Genomic DNA, 25,046 nt, shown 5'->3' on the forward strand with positions numbered 1-25,046 from the left:
TCGACCCTCATGTTATATTTCTAATCACATCTCTAATTTTCCAAATTTCCCTCCTCCCTCAGCTATTTTTTCACCCCAGTTGTGCTGTCCTTCTGTTATTTTGAAACTGTTACTTTGTTATGTTGGGCACTCTCCTGCCTTAAGTCCTTTGCACTTACTATTTACTCTGCCTGGAATGCTCTAAAATACCCTCACTGTGTATCTTGCCTCCTTCAGTTCTTAATCAAAGATCATCTTTTCATTGAGGCCTATCCTGACTACTCTTTTAAAATTGTAGAGTCACCCCACCCAATACTCCCTGTCATCAAATTTTCCTTCTCTGTTTTTCTCCATAGCACTTATTATCATATAACATATAATTTATTGTGTCTTTCTTCCCTTACTTGAATATGAGATCCACGAGGGCAGAGATTTTTATCTCTTTTGTGTTGTTCTCTTCCCACCACTTAGAACTGTGTTTGATACATGAGAGGTGATCAACAAATAAACACTGGGGAAGGGTGTCCAGAGACATTCTTATTATACTACTTGACATCCCTGTAAAGGAAATAGACCTCTGGTAAACTCTATGTATGTGAAAAGTTAGAAGAAGGTTTATGACATTTCAAAAAAGGGTACCTTCCTATCCAAAGTGCTTATTTTGCTGAAGATACTTAGAGTCTTACTAAGGTTGTGGCCCACTCTCCTTTCCTAATGATCCTAATATTAAGTTTTTATTTAGGAATGCCTTCCAGCCTTTTCAACTGGGTTCCTCCTGTGAAGTGCAGAACATAGAAAAGGATGGTTCATAACTAGTTCCCTTCTAGAAGTATAGGAGAGAAGTTTATTCATATATTCAATGGATGCTTCAAGACAATAGGGCTTAATTCTAGTGGAACCCATGTTGAAAAGGGCTATATTAGTCCTTGAAATTATTTTATTAAAAAACGACTTCTAAAAACTTTCTGTAAGTGCAAAACCCTTGTAAAAAAATGAATAGAAGCGACTTTTCTGGAAAGTCAAATGATTCTCGGTGATATATTTCTGAAAAAGCTGTCTTTGCAGTGAGTTAATTGGTTAAGGATAAGGAAAGAGGACTAAAGTCCCTTAGTTCACAGTAACTGGTTCTTCTAAAGCTTGAAATATTTTCAGATTTTTTCCAAATAACAGAGTTTTGTTGCTCTGTATTTTGGTTGCTAACCTGGCTTTTCAAATATTTCTAAAGTTATTCATCAGTGAAATCTGCAGCACGTTGACACACAGGTCATTACTATTATTCAGTTACCAAGTGACTAGACTGGGCCCAGGAGGAACTACCTGATTTAAAATAATCTAATAGGACCAATTTGACCAGGAGTCTCTTCTTCTCTTGGCAATAACCCACAATATCACAGCTGCTGGGAGGAAAGGCTTAATCAGTCTAAGCCACAGAACATATATATGCATGTTCCATGGGGTCAGTTGTGGATAAGTGATTCACCAAGTTATGTTTTGGTCCTGAGATATCATGAAACAAAACATCTCATGATAAAGTTATTTTGTACTTTGTATTACTTTTCCACCTAGAAACTGAACCCTTCTTTTGTGATTATCTCATTTATTCATAAGAGTCTTCTGATGGGAATTAGGAGAAAGGGAGAGCATGGGAGAGAGAGGATGTGTTATACCTCCTATTTTGCGGTTGGATAAATTGAAAATTGGTCACTTAGCCAATCAGAAGTGAAGTAAAAGCTTAGGTCTCAGATCTGTACTTCACTTAGGTTATTTTCTTATCAGTTGTTCATTTTTAATTAAATTATGACCCTGGGCTTCAGAGTGTGCTGACAATTACAAATGCTTTAGAAACTGTTTAAGCATATGTGTACATGTGTGTTGAATTTCTCTAAATTTTCCTAGGAAGAATTTTGAATGCTATCTCAACTATTTTCATGAATATGCTACTTTAAATATACTGGCAGAAATGAGTTATAAATCCAAAAAATAAATGTTATGCTAGTTCAGGAATAATCTTTCCACTGTGTTTGCAAAAATAACCCTCTCTAAGTCCAGGTCTGTTGGCCATTTTGCTTTCACATATTAGTACAGTCTAGACAACAAAGATCTGTGTGAAGGGCTCTTTGAAAACAAATCCATTTTGGCTCAAAGAAAAACAGTGGTTGAACTATAACTGGTTGACAACTGTTAAGAAAAGAAAATACCTTTTTTTTTTCTTTTAGAAAAGGGAAATGGTATAATAATTTTTTTCTTTGAGTTGGAAAAAGTTTGAGTACTTCTCTAAAAGGAGAATTTTGGAGGTTTTGTTGCTGTTTGGTTGACTTTTCCCACCTGGCTCATCCTTAAAAGCCGAAGAGGCATAGGAGAGGAGAGCTATTCTAGATAGAGTAGGACCTCACTCTCAACCTTTATCATCACTGCCAGCCAACCACCTGCTACTTGGGTAAATTGATAGATGACGGAGGTAGAAAAAAAGAAACTGCTAAATAGTATTGTATGTACGTCATTCCTTTCCCATTCAAAATCCTAAAGCTAAGTAAGAACCCTGAAAGATTTTATATTTGTTAGTGAGTAAAAGCATAAAGAAGCCACCTGCCAGTGCAGGAGACACAAGAGATGCGAGTTTGATCTCTGGCTCAGGAAGATCCCTGGAGTAGGAAATGGCAACCCACTCAGTATTCTTGCCTGGAAAATTCCATGGACAGAAGAGCCTGGCAGGCCTTTGCAGTCCATGGGATTGCAAAGAGTCAGACACAACTGATCATGCACGCACTGGAAAACTAGTGCTTTAAAAATATGTACAAAACCCAATAATAATATCAAGTATCATTGACTGCATGCTGAATTACTTTATGCCAAGTATTGCAGTAGGCACTTTACTTATGTTATTTTATTTAATCTTCTCAACAACATGACTCTGACAAATCATGTCTGCCTATTATATAGTCTTTTTCATAGCACATATTGCAACCATGTGGAAAGAAGAACTCTAAATAATTAATTCTGTAATGAGTTATTTCATGTCTGACTCACCTACTAGACTGCAAACCCTGTGAAGGCAAAGACAATCCATATCCATCTTGTATCTCCAGCGCTTAGACTGTGGAGACACAGTAGATGCACAATAAAAATTGATTGAGTGCAAGACTGAATACATGAATGAATTAGCCACCACATTCTGTTATCACCTCTGCTTTGTATACCCAGAACCAGAGCAAAGCTTCTCTGACTCCAGAACAAATAAAGAGCATAAAAATCATCATGGCTCTGGAAAAGGATTTGACATTTCAGGATATTGTGAATGTGAACAGTTTCTTTCAAAAGCAACTTTCCTATACACTTAGATCAGGATTAGGATGGCTGTATTTATCTTTCTTCTCTCAGGGGGCAGAAGCCTGGTTCCCTTAAGCTTCTAACTCATAAGCCATTTCTGAGTATTGATTGGTGAAACAGATGACTGCCCAGGAAACTGTTTCTGGGCTCTGTTGCCAAAGGTACTTTGAGCTCTTACTCCCTAGGAGGGAGAACCATAGACTTTTTGTACAGATTAGCTCCTTTTAAGAACAAAAATCCCTTTGGGGATTTACTGATTCTCTCACCTCCCCTGGTGCCCATGTTCATTCTTGCTGCTTTGTGTTAGGACTTTGCTCTAGGGCAGTTTTCCAGCTCCAAGAGAGACACTTGGGTCCCTGCTGCCCAGACATTATGTAGCACCATGCTTGATTAACTGGGCAAGGTCAGACTTGCCTTTTCCAGCCCTCCCAGAGATAGACCCTTTGCTTAGAAATCCCAGAAATGCCGTAATTCTCTGGATATAAGCAGATCAGGCAACCCTAGGAGCTCTGAACTTTTGCCACTTTCTCCCCATAAAAGTGAAAGAGGTACTTCTTATCTCATCGAGAAATGTGTAATGCTTTATATTATATAGACAGTGCTTTATGTACCCCCACCCCAAAACCTTGAGGACTACTTAGAAAGAAACAATCCTCAGGAACTTAAATGTAAATCAAAGAAAGAAATTACTTCAAATCATCCAGCCAGTGATCAGTAACTACAGAATTCTGTGAAGACTAAAAAGACCTCAAACGTGGGAAGAGGAACAGCTGCCTGTTAGCCACAGTCAGAAGTCTTAGACCTTCCACCCTCTAGTGTATATTGCTAAATGGCTTAGTCACTAGAGCATTTAATTATACTGAAGGAGGATTTATCTGCTTCTTTGGGAATCTCAAATGCCTAATGCTGGACCTACTAAGGCCAGCAAGAAGGGAGAACACACTGAATACTTCATTGTCAATGTCTAATTGGGTCTACAGGCATAGTTCAGCCTCATCAGAGCCAGTCTTGAAAAAGAAGGCTCTGTTTTGTCAGACAAGCACTTTTTATGTGGTTCTTAATTATTTTCTCATGGGTTCCCTGTTTTCTAGGTCTTATCTGTTCAGCTACTGTACTAAAACACAAATTACATCAGTGTTTAGGCAGCAAACAGAGAAGGGTAGCTAGGATCCCATAAACCCATAGGTTAATCACCATCATCTTGAATTAAGACTTTGAACCTGTTGCTACCGTGGAATAGCCTCTTTCTTCATTTTCAAGAACCTGTGCATGTTCTGAAGATAGCCCTAGAATTTAAGTTAATGCTACCCAGGAGGAATATCTTTGGCAACCTCTCTCAGCTTCCTTTTCTGACCTGTGGATAGCACTTTCTACAGGTGATGACTGTGGATAGGTGATGACTGAGACAGTTCCTCAGTGCCACTTAACTGCTTCCTAAACACATACATTTACAAGGTGCTGATTGCTAAAGAGCCTCAGTTCACTCCATGGTTTGGGGTTAGGGAGGAAGCCATTTTTTCCCCTGAAGGTATTTTATTCTGTCTTTCCAGCGGCTTCATATACAGATAGCTCTGATGATGAGACCTCTCCTAGAGACAAACAGCAAAAGAACTCTAAGGGGAACAGTGACTTCTGTGTCAAGAACATCAAACAGGCAGAGTTTGGACGAAGAGAAATTGAAATTGCTGAGCAAGGTAATGAAAGCAACCACCTTTTTCTTCTTGAGTTGCCTGTGTCTTTTTGTCTATGTTAATTCCCTTTTACATCCTGGGGTCTAGTAGTTTGTGAAATGTCAGTGTGATTTTGAAGGAAACTTATAACAAAAGAGATACGAGTCCAGAAAACACTGTAGAGAGGGAGTAAACTATAGTGGGTCTAGAAGGAACCCCCGTACAAAGAAGAGGGGAGAGAGACTAGATGAGGGGACTGACACATGATCAAACACTGAAGTATTTACCTCTGAAAATCCCAGAGGATTTATAACAGAAAAATCAGCATCTTGATCCTTTGAAAAACCTAAAACTAGTATGACAGAGAACCTGATCGGGAAGGGTCTTATCTTAAGAGAGTACCTGTTTTTCTGTTTATTCTTTGACTCTCATCCCCCCTCTCTAATATTGCTCTGTATGTATTGGGTCTTTTCAGAAATGCCAGCACTGATGGCTTTGCGGAAGAGAGCTCAAGGAGAGAAACCTTTGGCCGGTGCCAAGATTGTGGGTTGCACACACATCACTGCTCAGACTGCTGTGAGTCCTTTTCCTTTCTCCACCTAACAATAGTTAATAATAGCCACCGGCTATTGAGGGCTTGCACCATGCCAAGCATTAGGTTAAAAGCTTAATGAGTGTTAGTTCATTAACCCTCATAATGGCCTTCTAAAAGCACATATTCCTGTTTCCATTTTATAAATGAAGAAGCTGAGGCTCAGGGAGTTGAAGTAATTTGTCCAATGTTATACAGCTAGTAAACCACAGAATCAAGATTTAAACTTTAACATATCTGATTCCCAAACTTATTCTTTCTCCACTGTTCTCTACTGCTTGTCCCTGCCTTCCCTTCCAGTGTCATTTCTAGCCAGCATCTCTGTGTAGGCTCCTTTCAGCTGCAAATAAGAGAAAACCTGATTCAACCTGGATTATGCATAAAAGAATGCATGACATTACATAGCTAGAAGTCCAGTGGCAAGGTGGGCTTCAGGGGAAGGCTCTCAGGGCTCCAGTTTCACCTGTCTGTGATTCTTCTGGAGCTGCCTTCTCTCTGTGCTCACTTTATCCTCAGGCTGATAGCAAGATGGTGACAGCTCTTCAAGCCATCCCAGATGGACATGAAGAGGAAGAAGGACCATTTCTTCCTCTCTCCCAAGAGCAAGGAAACTTCTCCCAGAGGTCCTCCAGAACACTCTGTCATGTCATTGAGCAGAACTGGATCACATGCTCATGCCTCACCAGTCCTGGCAGGGAACTGTGGTTACCATGATGAGTTTAGATCCATAATTTTTACCTTTATCAGATTAAATGAACCCCTTTTCATTAAAAAATAGCTTGCAGTGCCCCCATATTTCTCGAAATGAAATTCACACATAACATAGGTAAGTACGTGTAATATTAAAAAATAAATGTAAAACCTTACTGAAATATGAAAGAAGAATAAAAGGAAAGTAACTTATAATAAGATAATATATTTTAGTATGTAAGTGCTTGGGTACAAGTATAGTCAGATATTTGTACTTATAGCATTGTTTGAATGAGTGATATAAATGTATATAATAGAAATGTGTTACTGGTTCCAGACTATCAGAGCCATATTTCCAGATTATATAATTTTATGAAATTATAAACAACTTTTTGTAAAATTTCTGAATAACAACAACAATAAAAAGTATGTGTTTTCTCTTGATTTATATATTTGTTGCATTCTTGGGAAAACTCTTGCATTCTTATATTAAAACTACAGCCATACTTTTGTTAATATGTGAAGTGGAATAAAGTTCTAAACTCAGATCATTATAAATAGGTTTCTCACTCATGTGAACTTTTCATTGGCACATTTGGAAGTTGTACCAGATATGGCATGGATTTTTTTTTTTTTTTTTTTTTGCTCTAGGAGACTGTCCTATACTTTCTTTTCTTTTTTAAAAAATATTTATTTATTTATTTGATTGCAAGGGGTCTTAGTTATGGCACGTGGGATCTTTAGTTGTAGCATGTGGAATCTAGTTCCTTGACCAGGGATCGAACCCTGGCCACCTGCATCAGGAGCATGGAGTCTTAGACACTGGACCACCAGGGAAGTCCCTGTTCTACACTTTCAAAATGTCAAGATCCTTGGCCATACCCACTAAATGCCAGTAACACTCCTCTACCAGTTATTGTGGCAACTAAAAATGCCCCCACAGTCTACCAAAGTTGCTTTGTTGAGAACCACTGATGGAGTCATCATCAAAGCTGTAATAATACATATTAAGTTGCCTACCCTATGAGACCACTACAGGAAATTAGTGTATTGAGAAGTTGTCTGGAATCTTTTATAGGATTTATAAGATCCAGATCACTTGTATGGCTAGATTAACTTCCGAAAGATTGTCTCCTAAGTGCAACACTTACATATTCACATTGCTTATTAAGAACAGCAGAGATTCCTCAAGACATAGACAGCTGCTGTTAGCATCTTCCCCATGAGACTTTTCTGGGTTACATGTTCTCTGAGGAAGAGTACCTTGGCGACCCAAAATTAGTATAATAAATTGAAAAGCTACTCTTTTTGGAACTGTAGACTGATAAATGAAGGCAGAAACCATCTTGGAACCTTTTTTGGGCTTCCCCGGTCAGGGACATGAGACTTCAGTGTAGTAACTTAAAATAGTAAGTGCTTCTGTCCTATCTCATGTTGCTAAATTACAACCAGTTTCTTTTTTATCCCCTGGCTCACTGAATATTACCACTCCTCAAGGTTTTTTTTGTTTTTTTTTTTTTTCCTGAATGTAGTAGTGAAAATTAGTTTACCAATTTTATTATTTTCTTGTTCCCTCACCACATTTTTCTTTATCCTTTAAAAAACAATTACAAAGGAATTTTGCTTTATTTTATTTCTAATCTCTTTATTTTTTCTGGTTACTAAGGTAGTTCATGTTCATTTTACAATGCTCAAGCATTGTGTGTGTGTTAAGTCGCTTCAGTCATATCCAGTTCTTCGTGACCCTATGGACTGTTGCCCACCAGGCTCCTCATCCATGGGGATTCTCCAGGCGAGAATACTGGAGTGGGTTGCCATGCCTTTCTCCAGGGGATCTTCCCCACCCTGCATTGCAGGTGGATTCTTTACCACTGAGCCACTGGGGAAGCCCATTCAAGCATTACCAAATCTATAATGTAGAAAGACAGTCTCCTATAATCCTATGCTCCAGAAATAACTATCATAGTTAACAGTTTCCTGTCCATGTTTCATTAAGACTTGGATCTCCTTATATTTTTTAGGTGTGTTTCCATAGTTCTTTTCCAATCAGATTACTTAGCTACTCTTTCTAAACAGTAATGATTTAAAATCAAGTTACACCAGCTTCTAACCTCTGTCCCCCTCTCACTTCCACCTGCTTGCACTTCTGCTTGAGCCCTGATAGCCAGCAAGCAGTCTTGACTCATAGTTCTTTAAATAGTTCTTGTATTCTTGGTCCCAGTCACTTTTCTAGTTAATTTATATTGCTTTGTAGGTATGTTTCAGTATGATTCTTTTGTTTAACACACTCAGAAATCCTAGTTATAGGAATTCAGAAATTCTTTAAGGTGAAAAGCAAAACAGGAGAGAAAAAAATGGGATCAGATATTGAAAGGTAAGGAAATTAAGACATTAGAGTAGTTCTGCTGTTAACTTACTATATGACCTTAGATAAATTATGTGAGGATGTTCGCCTACATTAGTGGAGCTGTTTGCAAGTGTTCTTTTTGAAGTAGAGCATGTTTCTAATTAGAGTTTTAATTTAGTATATAAACATCAGAAAATACAAATTTTTAAAAATGAAAATTATCAATACCCAAAGTTAACTACCATCAGGAAATTTTAAAACTTTTTCACCAAAGCTTTGTCCTTGTTGAAACAACTCTTAATCAAAGCAGTGGTGTGGTACACTCCCTTCTTAAAAAGAAGCCTGTCTGCCTGTCTCCATCTTACAGATTGAAGTGAAGGTAAGTCAGGACTAAATCAGTGGATTAAACTTATTATAATAATTGTTTTAATTGGAAATAAACATACTTATAGAAAAGTTGCAAATACTGTACCAGATAACTTTTTATTTTCTGAACCATTTGAGAGTAAGTTGCCAACCTGATGGTGCTTCCACAAAGACTTTAGTGTGTATTTTCTATAAACAAGGACATTCTCCTATACAACAAATACAACCATTCAAAATTAGGAAATTAACACTGATTCATAATTGCTGTCTAATCCTCAGGTCCCATTTGAGCTTCACTAATTGTCCAAATACTTTTATAACCCAAGGATCCGGTCCCTAGTTATGTATTTCGTTTAATTGTCATCTCTCTTTAGTCTTCTTCAGTGCTAGACAGTTGATTTGTTTGACTTTCATGACCTTAACACTTTGAAGATTATAGACAAGTTATTCTGCAGTATGTCCTTAATTCAGACTGTTATGATGCTTCCTCATTATTAGATTCAGGTTATGTACCTTTGGTAGGAAATGATGCTGCCTTTTTTTTTTTTCCATTTAATCCTATCAGTTGGCACTTGATCTCATTTTGTACCATAGCTGATGTTCATTTGATCCCTTAATGGAGGTGGTGTCTGTCAGACTTTTCTATTGTAAATGTTATTTTTCCCACTTTAATTAATAAGTATTTTGTGAGGTAGATATAAGAAACTGTGTGAATATCCCATTCTTCATCAAACTTTCCATTTATTCATTCGGTTTTGTTTTTTTTTTTTTGTATGGAGTCATTGTTTGTTGTTTCACTTAATGGATTATAATCCATTACTATCATTATTTATTATGATAAAAATTATTGAAATTTTGGCCAGAAGGAACCCCTTAAATCTTGCTTCTGTGCCTTGCCTTTTGACATTTCCCTTTCATTCTTTGAGTACTTCCTTGCTTCTGGTACAAGAGGCTCTAAGCTCATCTTGTACTTTCCCTGTCCTATCCCTGGAATAAGCCTCTTCTCCATGGAGCGCTGGTTCCTTTTCCTTTAGTGGATCTGTACACTAGTGTACTCTTTGCTACTGGAGTGTTAATAGTATTGTTCCTGGATCCTCTTTCATTAATTTTCAAAAATAATTGCCCATTCAGTTCAGTTCAGTTCAGTCGCTCAATCATGTCCAGCTCTTTGCAACCCCATGAATCATAGCACACCAGGCCTCCCTGTCCATCACCAACTCCTGGAGTCCACCCAAACCCATGTACATCGAGTTGGTGATGCCATCCAGCCATCTCATCCTCTGTCATCCCCTTCTCCTCCTGTCCCCAATCCCTCCCAGCATCAGGGTCTTTTCCAGTGAGTCAACTCTTCACATGAGGTGGCCAAACTATTGGAGTTTCAGCCTCAGCATCAGTCCTTCCACTGAACACCCAGGACTCATCTCCTTTAGGATGGACTGGTTGGATCTCCTTGCAGTCCAAGGGACTCGCAAGAGTCTTCTCCAGAACCACAGTTCAAAAGCATCCATTGTTCAAAAGCATCCATTCTTCGGCGCTCAGCTTTCTTCACAGTCCAACTCTCACATCGATGCATGACCACTGGAAAAACCATAGCCTTGACTAGATGGACCTTTGTTGGCAAAGTAATATCTCTGCTTTTTAATATGCTCTCTAGGTTGGTCATAATTTTCCTTCCAAAGAGTAAGCGTCTTTTAATTTCATGGCTGCAATCACAATCTGCACTGATTTTGGAGCCCCCCAAACTAAAGTCTGACACTCTTTCCACTGTTTCCCCATCTATTTCCCATGAAGTGATGGGACCAGATGCCATGATCTTCGTTTTCTGAATGTTGAGCTTTAAGCCAACTTTTTCACTCTCGTCTTTCCCTTTCATCAAGAGGCCCTTTAGTTCTTCTTCACTTTCTGCCATAAGGGTGGTGTCATGTGCATATCTGAGGTTATTGATATTTCTCCCGGCAATCTTGATTCCAGCTTGTGCTTCTCCCAGCCCAGCGTTTCTCATGATGTAATGTACTCTGAATATAAGTTAAATAAGCAGGATGGCAATATACAGCCTTGACGTCCTCTTTTTCCTATTTGGAACCAGTCTGTTGTCTCATGTCCAGTTCTAACTGGTGCTTCCTGACCTGCATATAGGTTTCTCAAGAGGCAGGTCAGATGGTCTGGTATTCCCATCTCTTTCAGAATTCTCCACAGTTTATTGTGATCCACACAGTCAAAGGCTTTGGCATAGTCAATAAAGCAGAAATAAATGTTTTCTGGAACTCTCTTGCTTTTTTAGTGATCCAATGGATGTTGGCAGTTTGATTCCTAACTCTTCGTATGTATCTTTTGCCCTGTTCTCTCCTCCTTCCAGAACTCCAGTTACATGTAAATTAGACCATTGATGGTATCCCATAGATCTTAGATACTCTCTTCTGATTTTTCTCCAACTCTTTTTTTCTTTCTCTATTTCAGTTTGGCGATTTCTATCGATCTATCTTCAAGCTCACTGATTCTATCCTTAGGTATACCCAGTCTGATGATAAGTCTAATGAAAGAATTCTTAAATCTGATACCTTAAAAAAATTCTAACATTTCTATTTGACTTGTTTTTTATAGTTTCCATCTCTTTGCTGAAATTCTCTGTTCATGTATGTCCATCTGTTTCACTCGACTGCTTCAATATAAATATAATAATCATATTTAAAGTTCCTGTCTGATTAAACATTAGCTTATCTCAGTCTGGTTCTGTTGAATATTTTCTTTCCTGACTGTGGGTTGGGTTTTTTTACTTTTTTGGTGTGTCTTGAACTTTTATATTGAATGATAGTATGTTAGTTTCCATTATTGTCATGATCTGGTCTGGATTTCAATTCTGTTCTGTACCGAAGGCTACAAATTCCTCCAAGCCAGAGGGCTCTTGGTATTTCTGCTCCACCCTCAGGCTGTCAACTACTTCTGCACATGCTTGCCACAGGGGGGCTCTCTCTTCAAGTGCATATCCCCCCTGCAGCAGAAGGCTGCTGCTCCTTGTTTTCTGGAGCTAGGTTCATAGTGAGAGCAATTGGAATTCTTAAATTTTTCTGGTCCAATCTCAGTCTTAGGCTGGTCTCTGTGAAGATAGGACTTTTTCAGTGTTCCCGCCACTCCTGTCTGTAACAGCCAAATTTTCCCTTGTATCTGTGGTAGATCTATAATCAAATACCACTGTCCTTCAAAGTCAGATTCCCTGGAGATTACCAGTCCCTTTGCCGAATCCCCACACTGGGAAATCTGGTGTGGCACCTAAAACCTTTATAACAGTGTGAGAACTTCTTGGTACTATTGTTCTCCAGTTTGTGGGTCACCCACCTGGTGGTTATGGGATTTTATTATTTTTTAATATAAATTTATTTATTTTAATTGGAGGCTAATTACTTTACAGTATTGTATTGGTTTTGCCATACATCAACATGAATCTGCCACGGGTGTACACGTGTTCCCATCCTGAACCCCCTCCCACCTCCCTCCCCATACCACCCCTCCAGGTCATGGGATTTGATTTTAATGTGATTGTGCCCTTCCTACTGTCTCGTTGTGGCTTCTCCTTTGTCCTTGGACGTGGGGTATCTTTTTTTGGTGGGTTCCAATGTTCTCCTGTGGTAGGTCTTGAGCAGAGATATTTTCCTGTCCCTCTGGAGAGGCAGTGGATTTTTACTTTGTATCAGCATAGGGTCCTGGGCCCAAGAGGGTTTTTCAGCTACTCCCCGAGGAGCAGAGAGTTTTTGCTTCTACCCTCCCCCAGAAGCAGTGGGTCTTTGTCTTGTCCCTCATGGCAGGCATAATTCCTGCTTCTTGCTACAGTTTAGGACTTTTGCTTCCTCTGAGAGAAGACTGGGAGAGCCCAGATTTCATGCTTATTGTTGAGCACAGGCAATCAGCTCCCTGCTGATCCCTGTATCTTTTATGAGCTCTGGTTGGAAACCCCTAGAAAAGAGCTTTCACGTGAGTATAAAATCTCATTGTGGCTCAGGCCACCAGAAGTTCCAAACTGACATATTGGTACTTTCCCACACTCAGTCTTTACTAATTCATTAAAATTTTAGTTAATTTTTTCTTACTCTGTTGTATGACAGCCACCTCTTCCTCCTGCACTCTGACAAGGATGAAACTGTGTTCCCTCTCTCCCTAAAGGGATTTGCCGCTCTCTGGAGTTCCTTGGTTGCCTTATGACCTCGGCTCTTTGATAGGCTCAAGAAGAGTTACGGTTTTGTAGACTATACAGCTTTTTCTTGTTTTTAGAGTGGAAGCTTCTCTTTCGGCTTTCTACATCCTAAAGAGAAGCAGAATTATCAGTTGGTGGTTTTTAAAAAGATGTGTGGCTCTGAAATCCTTGGTTTAATTGAATCTTATAGGGAGGACCAGTAGGTTAAATGAGTAAAAGCATACAGCTCAGTGGGAGCCTTCCTCATGCCTGCCCTCAACCCCTGCCCCATTCTCAAAGTGCTGAAGTTTCTGCAAAGCACAAGTTGAAAATCATTGGTGTTAGTTCTTCCTAATGTACTTTCTCATTGTCAAATATATAAACTTAATTCCTTGACCAGCTGTTTGGCCCATGCTTGCTCATCTGCTTTCTCTTTAACACAGGTGCTTATGGAAACTCTGGGAGCTCTGGGAGCACAGTGCCGATGGGCTGCCTGCAACATCTATTCCACCCTCAATGAAGTGGCTGCTGCTCTAGCAGAAAGTGGTAAGACCTTTTGCACGTTCTCTTTGTCTCTGGCTAAAGGTTCCAAAAACTTCCATTGTTTTGATGTAAATCTGTAAGGAAAGTTGACGTTTAAAGTTGTCTTGGAAGAAATATTCTTTTTTTTTTTTAAATGAAGTATAGTTGATTTACAATATTGTATTAATTTCAGGTATACAGTAAAGTGTGCGTACACACATACGCACACATATATATTGTTTTTCAGTTCTTTTTCACTATAGGTTATTATGAGACATTGAATGTATTTTCTTATGCTATATAGTAAATCCTTGTTGTTTATCTAATATATATATGGTAGTGTGTATCTGTTAATCCCATATTCCTAATTTGTCTGTCTTGCACCTTCCCCTTTGGTAGCCATAAGTTGTGTTCTATGTCTGTGAGTCTTTCCATTTTGTAAATAAGTTCATGTATACTGATTTTTAGATTCCACATATAAGTGATATCATTAATATTTGTCTTTCTCTGACTTAATTTACATAGTATGATAATCTCAAGGTCCATATCCATGTTGCTGCAAATGGCATTATTTCATTCTTTTTTCAAGGCTCAGTAATATTCTTTTATATATATATATATATATACATATATATATATACACACACACACATATATACACCACATCTTCTTTATCCATTCCTCTGTTGATGAACACTTAGGCTGTTTCCATATTTTGGTGGGTCCCTATTCTTGATGAGGTTTCTCTCTTTCTGAACTTCTTTTTGTTAAATATGATCAAGGTAACCATGTTGCTTTAGAGTCACAAATATCTTCTTATGTCTGTATTCCATTATTAGTTAATGCTTTGCCTTGTCTTCCTATTATTAGAACACCAGTGAACACATTCACTGTCTAAGGTCATATGGGGTTTCCTTTGTGGCTCAGCTGGTAAAGTATCTGCCTGCAATGCAGGAGACCTGGGTTCGATCCCTGGGCTGGGAAGATCCCCTGGAGAAAGGAACGGCTACCCATTCTAGTATTCTGGCCTGGAAAATTCTATGGACTATATAGTCCATGGGGTTGCAAAGACTCAGACACAACTGAGCGACTTTCATTTTCACTTTCAAGGTCATATGGATTAGAAAAGAAAATGCTTCAGATATAATTTTGTGGTCCTGCTGGTTTTTCGGCAGTGTGCTCTGATTTAATGTTTGATACTTCTGCTTTAGCACTAAACAGGACTTGACCTGGCAGACTAATATTTGAACACAACAGCCACTGACACTTAAAGGACAAAAGAAACAGAGAGGGCTCGGGCCCCGACTCCACATCTGGGAGTAGAGAGGAGAGCGGAAGTGGCATTGTCTGTCTGGAGCCCTTGGGTGAATTTGTTAGGTGAGGAGAGGGAGTGATGTCTTCCAGACTCCGTGCAGTGCCTGCCACCCCGGGACCCACACCCTTTAAGCAGCAGAGACACACAAGGATCATGGAAGCTAAGAATAGCAGAACCCAATGCTCCATAAAGGATAATAGTTTCCAGTCCACTATCCCTCATGATGATTCCTTAAATGGCTCATCATCTGCTTCGTGAACCAGTGAGTGATTTTCTAGCATCTTTCCAAAAATCTACCTACTGGATGAAGATGAGAAGGATCAAGTCAGCTACTGCTTCCCATGTAGAAGGGTCAGATGGAATATCAACCAAAGAAAAAAGGAAACCCAGGCAGGAAGGAGATGAAGACTATCAGAGAATTTTCTCAGAAGAAGCATAAGCTTTATGGGAGGAAGCAGCAGCCTAAAGCTCAGCCTAATCCCAAAGCCCAGACTCACCATATTTGGAAGGAACCACCAGCTTATGCAGCAGGCAGTTTAGAGGAGCAGTGGTACTTAGAAATTGTGGATAAAGGCACTATCTCCTGTCCTACCTGCCAGGCAGTGGGGAGAAAGACCATAGAGGGCTTAAAGAAACACGGGAAAACTGCAAACAGGAAATGTTTACCTGTCAGCATTGTGGGGAACAGCTTCGTTCACTAGCAGGGATGAAGTATCATGTCATGGCAAATCATAATAGCTTCCCCATTTTAAAGGCTAGAGATGAAATAGATGAGCCAAGTGAGAGGGAACGTCCCTGAACAGTTCTCAAGAAACTGGGAAAGCTGAGATGCGTGCATCAGAGTTGCTCTAGTAGCTTCACCAGCATCATGGGATATCTGTACCATGTGAGAAAATGTGGCAAAGGGGCTGCTGAGCTGGAGAAGATGACCCTGCAATGTCACCACTGTGGAAAGCCGTATAGATTGAAGACTGGACTTGTATATCACTTGTATATAAGAGCAGAGTCCTATGTTGTTCTTTCCAGAGTCAGGTCAGCCAGAGTGCTTGAAGGACATGAGCTTGGAGTCAAAGGGTGGAAGCCGAGTTCAGAGGCAGATAGCTGTATTCCACCTGCAGGAACTGGCTTCTGCTGAATTGGCCAAGGAATGGCCTAAGAGAAAGGTGCTTCAGGATCTGGTACCTGATGATCGGAAGTTAAAATATACTCGTCCTGGGCTACTGACCTTCAGCCGAGAAGTACTACACAAATAGAAATCAGATATCAAAAAGTATCATCGCATTCAGTGTCCTAACCAGGGTTGTAAGGCTGTCTACAGTAGTGTATCTGGTCTTAAAGCTCACCTGGGCTCTTGTACACTGGGAACGTTTGTGGCTGGAAAATACAAGTGTCTTCTCTGTCAGAAAGAATTTGTGTCAGAGAATGGTGTCAGGTATCACATCGACTCTGTCCACTCTGAGAATTGGTTTGTTGTCAACCCGACAACAACCGAAAGCTTTGAGAAGCTGGTGAAGATAAAACAGCGACAGCAAGAAGAAGAGAAGTGGAGGTGGTAGCCCAGGACCCGATGGTTTCTAAGGTGGCGGTAGCAGCCCGGCATTGAGCTTCCTGAGACAGAGCCGAGTCTTAGAGTAGGGAAGGATCAGAGGAGGAATCATGAGGTACTGCTAGTGGTGACACCTGTAGAGATGTACATACTGTAGAGAACCAGAGCAGGAGCCGGTGCCAACATAGTTCCAGAAAGTCAAGTCCCTAGAGGCGAGTCATAAACGAGGAAAGAAATAGGCGGTCAGTGTGAAAGCACTCCTGGGAGAGTGGGTGGAAGGCTCTTGTCACAGGGACCTGTGTGGAGAGGCCTGAGTCACGGGAGCTGAGTAAAGAGAAATTTACTATTTCAGCTGTTTGTGTAAGGCTGTGACACTGTCAGCTCCTTCCTCCTGTGTAAATTTCACTGTTTCTTCTACTGATTCTTGTGAACCCTCCACCACCCCCACCCCCATCTTCTTTTTGGTAGATTTTCCTGATATTCTCATTGGAGTCGCCCTATTTTCTCTCCTCTTGCCCAAAGAGCTCCCCCATAAGGTCCACTGTAGGCCCTCTTGCCCTGTACAAGATTAAGAAACCTGTTCGATTATCCTTTCCATACTGGGGTATAGAATGTTCTTGGAAGTGCCATTGATTCCGTAGTTACTCCATCATCTATCTTTTAAAATGATTCCAAACTAACTTTTTTTTCCCCTCATTTCTCCAGTTGAGCTTTATTCCAGAATGGTTTTACAAAGCTGATTTTAAACCCAGTACATCTCCACATGTGAACAGATCCATCCCTCAGCCCACAGACCAAAGAACCTAAGCAACTGCTCAGTTTTGAGTGTGGTGTCAGCTAGACTTTAAGTAGTGTTGGTCGCTCAGTCCTGTCCGACTCTTTGCGACCCCATGGACTGTAGTCTGCCAGGCTCCTCTGTCCATGGGCTTCTCCAGGCAAGAATACTGGAGTGGATTGCCATTCCCTTCTCCACAAACTAACTTTTCAAAACCATACCAATTGATGATTTTGTATTTGTGATATAACAAGCCTAGAACCTAGAACTGTTGTCACTCCTTTAATAAGGTTCCCCTGTCTGCCTGGGTGACAGAATTTATGGAGGCTGTTGTCTCATTATGGTTTTAGGATTTAAAGTGAGAAAATACTTAGAATAAAAAAGCTAGGCCCGCTGGACGCAAGTTTTCCTGGGAAATACTTTGTCCCAGGTGGCAGTAAGTAACCAGACACACAGGCATGATATGCAGCCTTAGGAGAAATGAGTCTCATATAAAATGACTGGAAAGAGGAAAGCAGCACAAATCAATACCACCTCAGATCAACTTTCCTGCAGTTTATCTTGTTCCTGTGGTTTTGAGGATTGACGAGTAATACCCTTTTGCCTCTGGTATTTGACACAGAACCCTAATATTGCTGGTACTGCCATGAAGATTGGTAGCCAAGGTGTACATTCCTTCTCCCCTGGACTTGACCTGATCGTTAGTCTGCACTCTCAAGTTCTTGTATCTCCCTTTAGCCAAGGTCTGTCTCTCTGAATTTTCTAAGAATGTTGTCCTCTACCCTCTTTTTTAGACATTGTGTTTTGTCCTCTTTATAACCTGACACTTTGACACGAGGTGTAGATATTTATCTGGAGTTGGAAAGAAGAGTCCTTTTTCTGAACCTCTCGCCTAGCCAATAGTATCTGTTAGGCTGTTTCTCCTTCAGGATGGCTTTTTCTTGGAGCATTGATTAGAGCAGCTCTGTTGTTGTATTTCTGAATTCTCTTCCCCTTTTCCATAAATATTGGTCTTCTATATTATTGCCAATTTTTGTGGCTTACACCACATTAAAAGTCAGAGACCCTTAACCCTGATGTGGACCAGTACTGCCTTTTCAAAATCTAAAAGGCTATTACCACTATTAACTGTTCTCTGTGCTGCTCCATATAGCCTTAAAATGTGGGCTTTTGTGAAGACCACTTTGAAACACAGGAGCATTGAAACCTGGCTGGGATACTGCCAGAACAGGTAGTTTTGAAAGAAAGGAAGGACATGGTCGATCCACTTGACATTGTCATTGGCAGTTGCTCCCTTAAAGCCTTTTCCATTCATAAGGATGGTCAGGGAGGAAAATGGAGAAGCTCTGTTAATTTCTGGTGAGTAAGATTTGGGAAATGTTTGGCAATGGCAAGAAAAATAAATGACTGTGTTAGAAAAAAAGAAATAGAGAAATTTGTACTTTGTACTCTGCCGGTTTCTTGCGCTCCCTCTCTGACAGCACAACACAGATCAGGGTACAAAAAATTTGCTTCAGATCCCTTGAGAAATTCTGGGAAAGTTCTATAGTGCATGTATATCTTTCCTTTTGCAAACACCGTCAACATTTTATTTGTTCTTTCATTTACATTCATTCATTCGTAAAATTTTTATTAATGTATAAATTATGTATAGAAAGTACACATATATAAATATGTAGTTCAATTAATTGTACATATACATTCATTTCTTTTTATTTTCCCAACAAATGCTGATTGACTGACTCTAAGGGCAAATAAGAGAGTCTTTGCACTCAGAACCTTATATTGTAGTTGAGGAGAAAAGACACATACACAAACAATGATAGTACAAGGACATATATGATAATGCCACAACAGATCATAAACCCACATTCAGTGTACCAGCAAGGGGCTAATAAAAGATCAGATTCCATGAGAGATCACTTACAGCTGAGTTAATAAGTCTTCATTAGGAACATGCCACTTATTGGCCAGTGAAGTGTAGCAACATTTGGACAGAGGGAGAAGAGTGTAAGGGTTTTCCTGATGAAGGAGGTGGAAGGACTAAGGTAGAGAAGCAAAGAAAGATCAAAATGTAATTGGGAAATGGTGGGAATTCCAGTTGGACTAGATGAAAAAGTACATATTTCTAGTTTCCTCTTTTTTGCCTTTAGTCATATTTTTAGCATCCCTCATACTCTTGGGCCTTTTGTTTGTCCTCTTTGGTCTAACAAGAATAAAATGACCACCAAAGAGGAAGGAATGGATAAAGGGGGCTGAAGACAATATTTAATCAGTCAGCCTAAGAAGAACAGCAAAACAAGTTTGGAACTGGGGAAAACTAGCATCTAATCTTCTTGCCAAAACTGAGGGTCAGCACTTTTTTCAAGCTTCAATGGTTTCTCTTTGTTCTTTTTTCTCAGGATTTCCTGTGTTTGCCTGGAAAGGAGAGTCAGAAGATGACTTCTGGTGGTGCATTGACAGATGTGTGAATGTGGAGGGCTGGCAGCCAAACATGGTGTGTTAGGTTTCTGTTAGCACAGTTCACTGGGACGTGGGGGTACAGGGAGGGAGGATGTGGCTTGGGAGAGGGTTTCCCAACAGGAAGGAAGGAAGGAAGATGTTTCCTTTTTCATCTGATGTACTTGGGCTTCCAGCAGAACTAGATTCTTATGCTTAGGACATCCCAAGAATATTAAACCTCTTTATAGCCTCAAAGTGCTTATAATTGTCAGTGCTGATCTTAGAAGTGCTCATATTCATCAGCAGTGTTAAAATACTGCTCCGGGTTCACACATGACTAGTTAAAAAGTAAGATGAATGAGTTACTATCTCCTAACACTGCTTACCAGCACTTCCCCCAACACACACCGCTCCTGTGGTACATAGCTTTCTCTCTAAAATCACATGCCAAATTTATAGTAAACCTGAAGGGATTCAAAGTTCAAATTTCTTCTTTATTCATTTCTCACCTTAGGAAGTTGGGGCTTTTAATTTTTGCTTAGTTTTTATTTTTGTTTCACTTTTTTTTTAAGTGCTTGAAGGCTGGTAGCATATTAGATTCATAAAGGGGAGCACAGAGCTGCACAAGTACGATGCACTCCTACTTTGCAAACCTTTCTGGATAGGAGTGAGAGGAGAAATTAAGGAAATCAACTAAAAACAAGAATCCTTGAAGCGCTAGTCCTACTATTACTTGCTGCTAAAGACTGCAGAGCAGGCTTTACCTGGGAGACAGAGGGAGAAGCGGCCTGTCTTTCTAGATTCTGTGATGCAGGTCACAATGCACCAAGGGTTGATTTGAGGAAAGCTGGGTTAAAACCTTTGTATCCTCAAAGGGAGGGAGGAGTTGGCTGCACAATGAGTCAGCTCATTCCAGCAGAGTTTAACAGTGCCAGAACGGAGTGTGACTGACAGAGGTTCTTCTGGGAATAAAATATTAATTGTATAGTTACGAACATAGGGAGGACAGGGCATTGTACATAGCAAGCATTTACAGACTGTAGATCAGCATAAACTGCTGGAAAGGTTGACAAAGTAAGACAAGGATAAGAACTGTGACCCCAGAAAACAGTACTCATAATCTTTTTTGGATCCTGTAAAGATCTAGTACTTTTACTTGCTCGCTAACCTCAGGAAGATTCCTGGGTGACAAGAATCTTCTGCAGTAGAATGACAGGCTAATAATTATAGGCTTTATTCAATAAATAAATATTAGGGATAGCAACCACCTGCCTGTATTCAAAATCTTTGTTAAAAGGAAGAAGTGGATGAGAATAGTTATTCTAAGATACAGTCTTTCCTGTATAGCATATTTTGTATGCTAGGGATCAGAGGCTGCAAGGAAAAACGCCATGAGGGATTTCATATGTGTAAAAAGGGAGAGAGAAATGCAGAGGACCCTTTCTGTTCCTTAGGGACTCTGTTCTGAGGGTTTATACCACAAGAAAAATGGAGCACTGACTTACAGTATGGAGCAAGTGTAAGAGTGAGTCCAGCCTTGGATCTCTACTCTCAAATAAGGTTTGGTGGAATCAGAGAAATTAGATCAACAGCAGGAGCAGAATTGGGAATTCCCTGGTGGTCCAGTGGTTAGGACTCCATGTTCTCACTGCCAAGGGCCTGAGTTCAGTCCCTGATCAGGGAACTAGGATTCCACAAGCTAAGTGGTGCTGCCCAAAACAAAAAAACAACGGCAGAAGCAAAAAAGAGGTCAGGTATTAGACACAAGGTTGGAGATTGTGTGTAGGCAGGGATCCAGGATGGTGCCTTTGACACTTGTAGTGGAGTTCACTGATGGCACTGCAAAATGGGCATGTGCCAGCAGAGGGCAGCTCAGTCCTGTGGGTCTTTCTGGGAGAGTGTATGTGACAATTTGGAAAGTCTTGCCAAGCATTTCTGACAGCTAGGTAAAGGGCTGAAATGCCACAGCCTACTGCCTAATCGTATTCTAAGCTAATCTTTCTTTAGCTTATTTATAATTCAGAAACTTTCCTCCGCTGATGAAAGCTCCAGTGGGCACAGCTTTGTGTTTGTCTTTAATCCCAACCTGAAATAGTGATGAGCTGTTCAGAGGCATGCTTGCACACCTACATGCTGCACAGTTCCCTAGTTATTTTTAATTTGGTTTATAGAGAGTGTGAGGTTGTGCTAGGCAAAACCCTACTGTGCTGCCTGAGCATTTTGGGTAGGAGAATGCCTGTACTTTGGGACAAGTAAAGGATTAACAAATACAGTTTTATAAGCCATTGTTCTGGAGAGAGACTAATTATCTGGTTTTACTAAGCTTTCACTGATTATATTCAAAGTCCTGAATTTAACTAATATAAATATGCTATTAGGTTTAAGCTTTCTGACTATCTATAGTACAGTCAGGAGCTAGTGGTCTAGATAATCACTTAAGCTATTAGTCCATAAGAAAATCCTCATTGCATTGCTGTAAGTTTGATCCTAGTAGGTATGTCATTTGGGAAGTTCACTTGGCTGTGAGAATTACAGTTGACCTTTCATCTCACTGTCGTTTTCTTCTGTATAATGACCACTGTAAATTACTTTGTTTAACCATTTACAAAATTTTAAATATGACATTACTGATGCTTATTATTCTAGATCTTGGATGATGGAGGGGATCTTACTCACTGGATTTATAAGAAGTATCCCAACATGTTTAAGAAAATCAAGGGCATCGTGGAGGAGAGTGTTACCGGAGTCCATAGGTAAGATTTGACATAGGCATGCTGGCTTTATGCAGCCTGGACATATGTTCATGTAATCACATACTTACAGAATTGTTGTTGCTGTTTATTTGCTAAGTCATGTTCAACTCTTTGCAAGTCCATGGACGGTAGTCCACCAGGCTTCTCTGTCCATGGTGTTTTCCCAGGAAGAACAGTGAAGTGGGTTGCCATTTCCTTCTCTAGGGGATCTTCCCGACACAGGGATCAAACCCAAGTCTCCTGCATTGGCAGGTGGATTCTTTACCACTGAGCCACCAGGGAAGCCCACTTATAGACTACATTATGTTAAAAATTAAAATGATGCTCTGAAATGATGAGATCTGAATCTGCATACTTGTGTTTTAAATTAACAACACAAATAACAAACTTAAAATAATGAGGAGTGGATAGGGGAACAGTGTGGGCCTCATGTTTTCTAGCATTGTAATACAATGACTGCTTGTCTTTTTGGGACAAATTCAATTATTGAACTTCTGCATTGAACCAATAACTGCTCTAAAAACCATGCTAGGGATCTCGCAGTGGGGGAAAAAAATCCTGGTCCCTCAGAGAGCTTACATTCATACACAGAGAGCAAGTATTTAGGGTTCTGTTTCTCAAATGAGTCTTAATTCCCTGAGTACAATTGTAACCATTTCTGTTTCCTGTTATTTACCCAGAAAGAGCTAAAGTAAGAAAGTTTTAGGGAAATAAATTCTGAATAAGCCACTATCACTGCTTTTTTATATTGTGATCTTTTTGAATGTATAAAACTATGAATTGTCCCAAGTTTTCAAACTTTTAGAAAGGGGTGAGTTTTGAATAAAACATCTGTGTCTAATTTTTAGTTGACTGAATTAAAAAAAATAAATAACCCTTATATATAGATATATGGACTTCAAAGGTGGTGCTAGTGGTAAAGAACCCACCCACCAATGAAGGAGATGTAAGAGGCATGGATTTGATCCCTGGGTCAGAAAGATCCTCTGGAGAAGGGAATGGCAATCCACTCCAGTATTCTTGCCTGGAGAATCCCATGGACAGAAGAGCCTGGTGGGCTACAGTCCATAGGGTTGCACAGAGTCAGACATGACTGAAGCAACTTAGTACGCATGTAGATATACATATTTATAGGTATGTATACTGAAATTATAAAATTAAGACTATTTGAAAGTTAAAATTGTTGCTTTAGAGTAGTGGGATTAAAACAGTACTTAAAATTTTCTCTTATAGTTAAAAAGAGAAATAAAATTAATAATCAATGTAAAGTTTTACATTTTAATCCTTAAAATTTAGAGATGGGTCAAAGATTTTCCCCATGTGCCTTTTGATTAAGATCTTTATTTCTAAGCTGTATATAGACTCTGGAAAAGGTATTCTCTATTTCTCTATATACAATTTATAGGATGAAACTAGTTGTGTCTCAGGCTGTCATGCCTACTCAATTAACTTATTTGTAAAATTTGATATGAAACTGATGGATGTTCTTTTTATTTCCTTTATCCTTAGGCTCTACCAGCTATCCAAGGCTGGAAAGCTGTGTGTTCCAGCCATGAATGTCAATGACTCAGTCACGAAACAGAAATTTGACAACCTCTACTGTTGCCGTGAATCAATTCTTGATGGGTAATGGATTATCTTTGTAGTGAACTTCAGTTGTTGAATTGAGGTTCTAAATTTTTTGGTTTTGGTTGTTTCTGGAAATGATTTGTGTAGCACCTCTAAACTGTATACAGACTCTGAAAATTTATTCTTTGTTTCTATATATACCTTATAGGATGAAACTAGTTGTATCTCAGACACAATATTTTATAACATATATCATACTCAATATTTTATAACCCAAAGATACCTTTGCTATCACTATGACATCATACGCCAGACTCAATATTTTATGATGTAGAGTTACCATTGCTGTCGCTATTGCAAGTGAATCTATTTTACTTAAAAAATCAGACCAGCTCCTGTCTTTTGGTGACAGTTTTTACTTTGTGATCCTATCAGGCCTGGAAGTCAGTTAGTATAAGTATCTTTGTTGATTTAGGAAAAGGTTCCTGGTGTTTCTCTTCCAGGTCATGTTGTCATGTAACTTAAGTTATAACCATCATAACAATTCTTTGGCCATCTGGAAAATCATGGTGAGCAAAGGGTCGTTTCCCAGAGGCATTTGTAGTTTTTCACATCTGTGAGGACTACAAGTCTGAAAAAAAATCTACTTAGATATAATATACCAAAAACTCTGTTCTTCCAGAACCCAGTTGCTGTCTACACTTGTGTCCTGACATTTCTTCTTTCTTGCTAAGATGACTCAATAATTCCCTGTATGAAAGCATTACGTTGGTTTAGAATACTGCCAAACCAAATGGTTTCCATCATATACAGGTTAATGGAAAAGTTAATGGAAGAAAGGGCCTGGGGGCCACATTACTAGTCTGAACATCAGGCAGTTTGGAACACCACAGACACTAGTGATTTCCTTGTTGGTGCTGGGCCAGTCCAGGACCATTCTAAGCCATGACTTTTGAATATGGTTGTCGCCAAGCCACACTTAGCCTCA

The 25,046-nt window shown here is 39.6% G+C and overlaps 1 protein-coding gene and 1 pseudogene across 14 annotated transcripts in view; both read left to right on the forward strand.

The window, feature by feature from the left end:
- The window catches only part of AHCYL2 (adenosylhomocysteinase like 2), a 188,652-nt gene that overhangs the window by 143,732 nt on the left and 19,874 nt on the right, over window positions 1-25,046 (forward strand). For all 14 annotated transcript variants that reach the window (XM_060415120.1, XM_015095379.3, XM_060415121.1 and 11 more), the window contains 6 exons: window positions 4,857-5,000; window positions 5,452-5,552; window positions 13,580-13,682; window positions 19,697-19,791; window positions 22,383-22,489; window positions 23,999-24,115. In XM_060415120.1, the coding sequence (XP_060271103.1) occupies window positions 4,857-5,000; window positions 5,452-5,552; window positions 13,580-13,682; window positions 19,697-19,791; window positions 22,383-22,489; window positions 23,999-24,115 (667 nt within the window). The remainder of the gene's footprint in view (window positions 1-4,856; window positions 5,001-5,451; window positions 5,553-13,579; window positions 13,683-19,696; window positions 19,792-22,382; window positions 22,490-23,998; window positions 24,116-25,046) is intronic.
- On the forward strand, window positions 15,012-18,721 carry LOC105608857 (zinc finger protein 512-like; annotated as a pseudogene).

Source organism: Ovis aries, chromosome 4 (assembly GCF_016772045.2).
Source record: "Ovis aries strain OAR_USU_Benz2616 breed Rambouillet chromosome 4, ARS-UI_Ramb_v3.0, whole genome shotgun sequence".
NCBI classification, from domain to species: Eukaryota; Metazoa; Chordata; class Mammalia; order Artiodactyla; family Bovidae; genus Ovis; species Ovis aries.